Source organism: Belonocnema kinseyi, chromosome 4 (assembly GCF_010883055.1).
Source record: "Belonocnema kinseyi isolate 2016_QV_RU_SX_M_011 chromosome 4, B_treatae_v1, whole genome shotgun sequence".
Lineage (NCBI taxonomy): Eukaryota > Metazoa > Arthropoda > Insecta > Hymenoptera > Cynipidae > Belonocnema > Belonocnema kinseyi.
In genome coordinates, this window is record NC_046660.1 from 83,002,860 (window position 1) to 83,012,083 (window position 9,224).

Below are 9,224 nucleotides of genomic sequence, written 5' to 3' on the forward strand. Positions count from 1 at the left end.
AAATTTCGTCTTTATTCTTAGAAAACTAATTTGTTTGGTTAAAATTGTCTTATTTTGGATTAAAAGTTCAACACTTTGGATAAAAAATTTTGTTTCTTGACTGATATATCTATATTTATTGAAAATTCGTCTTGATGGTTAAAAAAAATAACTTCTGGTTTGAAAGCATTGAAAGTTGAACTAATTTGTTAAAAATTCATCTTTGTTTTTTGAAGATTTATTATTTTAATTGAAAATTTATCTCTTTGCTTGAAAATGAAATTACTGTATTTGAAATTCGCCTTTTTGGTCGAATTAATATTTCCGGGATCAAAATCCAACTGTTTTGTAGAAAATTCTTCTTTTTATTAGAGAGTTGGTCGTTTTTTAATTACAAATTGTTTTGGTTGAAGATGCACCATTTTAGTTAAAAATTCATCTCTTTGATTAAACGTGTTACCATTTTGTTGAGAATTTTTCTTTTACTGAAAATATATCTTTTTTAGTTGAAAATTCAGCTGTTTATTTGAAAATTGATGTATTTTTTTTAATTCGTCTTTTTGATGGAAATTTTTTTTTTAGCAAAACATTCGTCATTTTGGTTGAGAACTCATATTTGTAGGTTGTAAATTCAACTTCTTATTAAAAAATTCAACTATTTTGTTGAAAATTTAATCATTTTTTTGTAAATTCGTTTTTTTTTGTTGAAATATCAAATATCTAATTTTTTGTTGAGAATTCGTCTTTTTTTAAATTCAACTGTCTGTTTGACAGAAAATTCGTTCCTTTGGATTGAAAATTTGTTGGTTAAAGTTTGTTGACAATTAAAAATTATTTTAAAATTCGACAACTCAGTCGAGTTTCAACCAATTCTATTTTTTAAAAACTCATTACACATGGAAGCGAACGGACTTTGATTATATTAACAGAAAAAAATTAATCGATTAAAAAAAATGGAATTAAATTGTTGTCGAAGTTGAAAAAATGGATACTTCCAAAATATTTCGATGGTAGTATCGTGATTTCTCAACATAATAAAATGAATTAAAACCAAAAAAACGAGTTTTTGACCATAAAATCAGATTTGCCGGTGTATTAGAAATTTTGCATATGACATTTTTTTCATTTCCACTAGACCTACAATTTCTATTATGTACTATGAAAAATATTTTTTCGCTGTAAAAAAGTCCGATACTTTTTTATTTTTAAGAAACGCTAGACACCCTAGATTGATAAATTGTAGTCCATTGATGTGAATATAATATTAATATGCGAAGTGTTTAACGACTAATAATTAATGACTTGGTGTTGCGCAGGGGTGGAGGAAACCTAAGACTAGGACAATGTTACCATCAATGAGTGCAAAAATTACAACTCCAAAGCAAACGCCTCCCAAAACCTTAAGTGTCACTCCTTTAGAACCACTAGCACAATCCGAACCCTTGCCTTCGACGTCAGCCTCCATTTCTCCACCTCCTGTAGTCACTGTTATACAATCGCCACCATCGGAACGCGAAGTAACTTCCCCTACACAACCTTCGTCGAGTCCTCAGAAGACCCCGATCAAAAACTCTCCCTCACCTCCCCAGAGTCACCAGGAATCCAGCAGTAAGGTGAAAAAGGTGCCCCTTCAAATGCTATGCTTGTCTGCCTCTGCCTGCTGCGGCTTGTAGAATAGAGATTAGTCTCGTAGTCTGCAATGCCAAAAAAACGGCTATTGGCTATCTTACACACGCTTATTTCAAATTCCTCCACTATCTGCTTTTTTCGAGTTGCTATTCAGAATTTAGGGCCCGGATCAAATAACCGGGCACTTGATCCAGCCCCTCAATTTTCATTTGATAAAAAGTTTCGAAGTAATATAAGACATTCCTCTCTAAAAGTTCAATCATATCTGATTTAATTTTCTGCTTAAAAAAAAAGAAAAGATTTAGACCTTTTTTTCCTAAAGTTATTACAATGGCCCCCATGATTATTTCCTTTGTCTAATAGGTTCCTCAATTTTCCTAAATTTACTTTTCAAAGCTCTTTTCCTCCCTTATCAGCTTCCCTATATATTTTTTTAATTCCGGTAGAGAATTTAGAGAATGCTTATTTCTTTCATGAAAGTAACAGAAAGGATGGGTGTTCTTTAAATTAAAAGATAGGCTTTGTGCAGAAATACGGAATCACTTAGGAATTTTATTATTAATTCAGGCCTTGTCTTGTAGACGCAGAGAAACATTTCCCGGGATAGGGTTCTATCGAATTTTAATTGTTCTCTCGATTAAAAATGATATTGCTTTTAGATTTAAATCTTTTGGAAATCTTTGTCAGCTTTCGAAATCTTTTGGAATCATTTAAATCATTATGAAACCTTTGTAACCTTTTTGAACAATTTTTAAAATTTATATATATATATATATATATATTAAAATCTTTGTAAAATGTGTGAAATATTTGAAATATTTGGAAGCCTTTGAAATCTTCTTAATCTTTTGGAACATTTTCATGTCTGAAATATTTTAAACCTTTAACATTTTCGAGCATTTTGAAATATTTTTAAATGATTAAAATCTTTTGGAATTTTTTAAATCTTTTGAAACATTCTGAAATCTTTGAAATATTTTGAAATATTTGAAATCTTTGGAATCTTTTTAAATCTTCTGGAACACTTCGAGTTCTTTGTAAGTTCAAAAACATTTTTAAATCTTTGTAAAATAGTTGAAATATTTTAAATATTTTGAAACCTCTTGAAATCCTTTGAATGTTTGTGAAATCTTTGAAATTTTCTTAAATCTTTTGGAACATTTCGAAATCTTTATAACATTTAAAAATATTTGAAATCTTCCAAAATCTTTTAGAAAATTTTGAAATATTCAAATATTTTGTAAATTTGTTAATGTCTTAGATTCTTTGAAATCATTTGAAACAATTAGCAATCTTTTAAATATTTCGAAATCTTTCTGAGATCTTTGAAAACTTCGTAAAACTTTTGAAAGATTTTGAAATCTTTGAAATTTTTGTATCATTTTCAAACATTTAAAATATTTAGAAATATTTTAAATATTTTTGAATCTTTTGAAACATCTTAAAATCTTTCAAATCTTTGCAAAATCTTTAAAATATTAAAAGTCTTCGTGAAATATTTGAAATTTATATATATCATATTTCATATTTCTATCATATTTATATCATATATCGCCTCTTCTGAAATAACAATAATAATAGTAATAATAATAGTAAAAATAAAATCTTAGATGCACTTGGCTGCAACCCAGTCCGTGAATGATGGAGTGAAAACCAGGCTTTGCCCAATATGTCAAATTGAACACACTGCTCTTATTAGATCCCTTGATTGCATTCAAAAAATTTGTCCGTGACTGATAATATATACTGTGTCATACCCGTGCATAATATTTAAAAGAAGTAAAATCCAGCTCTATCCAAAATGCCTTCGACATATTGGGCAGTAGCCACCTTAAGCCTGAAAGATCAATTTTTAAATCTTCAAAATTAAATTTAAATACATTTTGAAATGTTTTAAATATTCAGAAATCTTCCAAGTATTTTAGGGTCGTTTAGAATCTTTGTGAAATCTGAAATCTTCTGAAATATTTTGAAACATTTTGATATTCAGAAATATTTTGAAATCTTTTTAAATCTTTGAAATGTTTTCAAAATCTTTAAAAATCTTGTAAAATCTTTGAAAAGTTTTGAATTCTTTGAAATATTTAAATCTGATGTAAACTCAAAAGTACAGTGATCAACCCCTCAAAATATTTTTAAACTCTAATAAATTCAGTTTCTTAAACTGAAAATTTTAAACTTTCATTGTTATTAACCTTATTTACTAACAAATACAGAATGTCAAGAAAATGTTAAAATTTCTTAGGTTTACCTAAATTAAAGTAAAATCCCCTTAATACTATTTTATTTACTTTTTTGTCTGATAGGAGAAAATAACGGCACATAAACCTTATAATTTTTTTTAAAAGTCTTCTAACAAAGTGTAATATTGAAATTCCGTTCCTAATAAAAGTCTTAAAACAGAATTAGCACTGCTTCGTTTTATGGCTCATACATTGATTAACAAGTTAAATGCTTGTCAGCATCAACAAACACATAATGACAAATGACCCTGGCATTGCCTTCGTTGCGTATAAAGTGCAACACTTTAGTTTACATAACCTGATTAAGAAAATCCTGAAAGACAACATATCTATTAAATTTAGAATTAGGAATCATCGTGGTATCTCTCAAGCTTTTAATTTCTTTAGAAATTTTCTGAAACTTTATTTTTCTTCGTGTTGTACTTGAGAAAGTTAACTAAGTTAAGAAATTTCTATTTCTACAAGGATAGTCTGCAAGGATAGTCTGCGAAGAATGAAAAGTAGAAAAATATTATGATTAATATTACGAAAATCTCGTTAATTAATTTGCATGTACCTCTAGATACCTCGATTGTCCCTAATTTTTTTATCATCAGTTGCATGAATTGTGAGTAACAGTGAAAGGTATTCGTAAATAATTATACCCAGTGCAGTTTTTGCGTACTCATTTATTTAATAATTCTTTTCCTCTATGAGATTTAATTAAAGAAGTAATATTTCATAAAAGAAGTAAAAATACAGATTTCAGGTTTAAAGATACAATCTAATGACTTTTCTTTATTCCTGGACGAATTTTACCACTTTTCTTTGCGATTTTACCATTTCCATGAGTATAGAGTTTTCCATGATTGTATGTTGCACGACTGGATGCATTTTTATATTTTTAAAATGACCCCTCGAGATTATATCCGTGAAAATGTCACTACTTGAATCTAATATTTAAACGTAACAAATTGTAAGTAGCTTTCAATGTGAGTGCTGTTCTTTGGAAGAGCAATTCTCGATTACTTTCACTTTTATCCATTTTGTAAATATGTTTGCAAATTTCACAAATATCACGATGGGTTAGATCCAATTGTAGAAAGCCATTTTTATTAGATTTTTTCATGTAATAACAATCGTCTTGTCTTTTCAGGATAAGGAGGGGAAAAAGAAGAGCAGGAATAAAGAAGGTAATGTAATTTTTGATTCTCCCTAAAAATTAAAATTGACAAGTTCATCATTATTTTCCCTGGAGGATTTTCAAAATTTAGAGACTAGCAATCACAGGAATAAAAAAGAATGAACTAAATTTCGAATCACCTCAAAGGATGAAGCCTCCATTATAAAAATCTTTAAAGCTCAATTTAAAATTTTTCCAACGAGTCGACACTACTATAATCCCAAGACCGTCTTCAATAATTTAATTAATTTAATTTCTATTCAAAGCATGAAAGATTCTCAGGTCCTAAGAATGTCTCTAGAATTTACAAGTATGTTAGTTCTAAAAATGCAAATGATTGTGACCAGTGATGGGTAAGTTTCTTTCTAGAAGTAACTAGTTATATCGTTATAGTTACATCACAAAAATGTAACTAGTCATTGTTTTAAAATTGAACTTTTTCTTTTGTATTTTTGTAAAAAAAATTTTTAAATATCGTTAAATTTTGATCACTTTTCTTGTTCAAATCACTTTTTTAAAAATAAAGTTAATACATATAGCCATTTTTTAAATAAAAATGTTACTTTATTAACTTGTTTCAAAAAGTGAAAACAGAGAGGTCAAGGTTTTCTGAATTTTATTGAATTTTTTAAATACCTTTGAATTCTCGCTGATTTGTTGGAAGTTCCTCAAAAATTCGTTGAATTCAATGGATCCTTTTTAGATTTTCAACTTCTTTAATTTATGCTGAAGATTTTTAAATTTACCTTGAATTCATATGGATTTTCTCTCATTCTCATTCACTACTTCTATCCACTCCCATTTATCTGAATTCAATAATCTTAATTTCATACGAATTTTCTTGTATTCTTCTAAATTCACTGCAATTCCACTGAAATAAATTGAATATTTGAGTTTCTTACGTATTTTTTCAATTCATATGAATTAATTTGGAATTGACCTTGATTTTTTTAGTTTACTTTTAATTTCTTAAAGAATTTCATCAAATTGTTTAAAAATATTTTTGAATTTTTTCAATTCCATTGAAATAAAAAAAGTGCACCCTGAATTTTAATTAATTCCATCGAACTCTGTTCATTTTCCTTACATTTCTGTAAATTCACTTAAATTTTATTTACTTTTCAAGATTAAATTAGTTAAATTTTTTACTAATTAAAATCCGTGACAGAATTCTAGCTATGGATCAGTTAGTTTTTACTGATGAATCAATCAAACTTATATTGATTTATCAATAAAAATAAGTGATTTATAGCAAAAATGCAGTCACGGTGTGTGTTTTGTTTGTTTGTTTTAAAATTCTCCTTATTGATCTGAGATACACTGCCGAGCAAAAGTTTTAGGCCACCTCTTTTTTTACAACTGAATAAATTCTCTTAATTTTAATTATACCAGAGCTAAAAAAAAATTTATTTAAAAGGTTGATTGTTTTCGAAATTCTGTATAAAACAAGACCAGGGTGAAGCTAATTTGTCTAGTTTTTAAGTAGATATTTCTATTTTTTTATTGTATCGCAGCAGCGAAAAAAAGCTTAAAAAATGAGCCCAAGAGAATTGAAAAATGTTGACTATTTCGGAAGTTATTGAAAATTTAAAAAAATTGAAATTTACACTATTTTGCAATATCTACTTAAAAACTAGACAAATTGGCGTTACCCTGTGCTTATTTTATACAGAATTTCGAAAACAATCAACCTTTTAAAGAGAATTTTTTTTAGCTCTGGTATAATTTAAATTAAGAGAATTAATTAAGTCAGAAAAAAGAGGTGGCCTATAACTTTTGCACGGCAGTGTACATGAATATTGATAAAGTCTGTCATAAGTATATTGGTTCCTATATGGAGCGACTTAACCCAATCTTATTTCTATTATGTCTTTGTTCTATTTTTATTATCGGAGTTTGATTTTTTGTTGTTGCTCAGGGAAAAATTCGAAAAAACCTGATATATTGTGTGTTAAAATTTTGCCTTATAATTAACAAATAACCTTAGCAACTTAATAACTATGATGTACAATATTTACAGAATTATATGCTAGTTTATACGTTATGTAGTTCATGCTTTCATGGTCAATTTGTGCGTAAATTATCGAAATAAATATTGCGGTAGCTTATATCTGATATTAAATGGTGTATCGCTGTATTTTATCTTGCGAATATCTAACAATATTTCTAATTGGCTGAGATTTTCATAGAAGTTCTTCGAGAGCCTAAGTATTATCTCCTCAATGGTTGATATTTCTAATGATATAGGTTTCGTAGGTGCCACCCCAAATCATTCTGTATATTATTAGTTTATTGGAAGATAGATGAGGGATTAGATAGATGCATAAACGAAGGTAAGAAGGTTATTGGTAGAGCAGGGCTCCTTATCAGAAGTAAAAATATATAAAATAAAGCTAAAATGGCATTACGTCATTCTATATTTGTATCGACTGTACTATACGGTAGCGAGACATGGACCTATCAAGAAAAAGATAAGAGTAAAATTAATGCAATTGCCATCATATTCTTGCGCATAATATGCGGGAAAACTCTGATGGACAAAGTGAGTAACGAGATAATTCTCAAAGAATGTGGTGCAGAAGAGACGCTAATAGACACATGGGAAAGAAATCTGTTAAGATGGTTCGGGCATGTTGAGAGAATGCCAAATGAACGACTAACGAAATAAGTGCATCAAGGTAAAGTAAATGGCAGTGTGCCCAGAGGCAGACCGCGGAAAGAATGGTTAGAATGTGTGAATAAGACCCTAGTTAGAAGAGACATAAGAAGCCACCGAAACACGAGAGCCTGCATGAAAAAATGCATGGGCGTAAAAGAAGCTAGATAAGTGTGCCAGGAAAGAAAAGTATAGCGGCAAGTATTTAATAAAAAGAGTGTCAGAGTGATTGACGCCTGAAACAAAAGACCTTGGACACTAATGTACCCAAGTGGGAAACCTCACATGACGACTTTTTGAGGATATTCACTGGGGGTGATTGCTAAAGAGATTGATCAGCAACCTGGGTCGGAGCAGTGTTGCGGAACGAACTTGCTATTTAAATAAATAACACGAGAATTCTAGATCAATCTAAAAATTTTATATCCCTTCCTCACATTACTCCTTTCCCCACCGAGTGAGTCACGCCTAACCCGAAAGGGAAATGGCTTAATGGTGTAATAATAATAATAATAATAATAATAATAACAATTTGGCTCTTCCTGCATATGTGGCAATACATACATCCTATTGCTTTGGAGACTTTATTACGGGTCTCATTCATGTGCTTCGTATATTTGAGGGTAAAATCTAATATAACTCCTAGATATTTGACATGTGTTCTTGGACGGATTTCCTGATCATACATATATAGTTTAGGTATCTTTGTATCCCTAGGTTTATGCGAAAATATTTTTAAATCAATCTTGCCCATGTTTATTTCAAGTTTCTACTTGAAAAAATACTGATCTAAATCGTTTATATATCTTCGCAAGTTTTTAATAATTTCCATCTCGTGCTATGATGATGTAAATAGTGCCGTATCATCGGCGAAAATAGCTAACTTGACTAGTGGATTTTATTGGTATATCATTTATATAGTATAGAAATAACACAGTGCCTAGGACAGAACCCTGCGGTGGTCCCACAGTCACTCTTTTCTCACTTGGGCTTTGAATATTAGCTTCTACTATGAAGGACCTATCGCTGAGATAACTTAAAATTAGTTTAGCTGGGTAATGACTGATTTTATATTCACTAAGTTTGACTGTTAGCCCTTCATGCCATACAGTGTCAAAGGCTTTTTCCATATCAAGAAGTACAGCAACAGTATTGCGATTGATCTTAAATTGTTTTGCGACATGATCAGCGAGACGTGCTAGTTGCTGTACGGTGTTGTTCTTCGATCTGAACCCAAATTGCTCCGGAATACGTTTTTTTATGGTTTCATGATGTTGTAGTCAGGTTAGAATAATGGACTCTAGGATTTTACTGTGGGTAGAAAGCAGGTTAATTGGCGTGTAGCTTTGGGATAACTTCTTATACGAGGGTAGTTCAATAAGTCCTTAGAATGACCAACAGATGGTGCGCGAATCGCTCCAAATCATCTGTTTTCAGTCAGCACCACTCCCGGATAGATATATGGTGCAGTCACAGTCCACATCTTCTGAGTTTACGTGTTTTTATAACCAATTGAAAAAAAAATTGTTCGTTAAGAAAAATGGAAAAAAACGAG

General features: G+C 29.8%; 1 protein-coding gene across 1 annotated transcript in view; it reads left to right on the forward strand.

The window, feature by feature from the left end:
- Positions 1-9,224, forward strand: part of LOC117170979 — a 69,849-nt gene that overhangs the window by 36,430 nt on the left and 24,195 nt on the right. The window contains exons 10-11 of the mRNA XM_033358021.1: positions 1,296-1,601; positions 4,987-5,023. Coding sequence (XP_033213912.1) covers positions 1,296-1,601; positions 4,987-5,023 — 343 coding nt within the window. The remainder of the gene's footprint in view (positions 1-1,295; positions 1,602-4,986; positions 5,024-9,224) is intronic.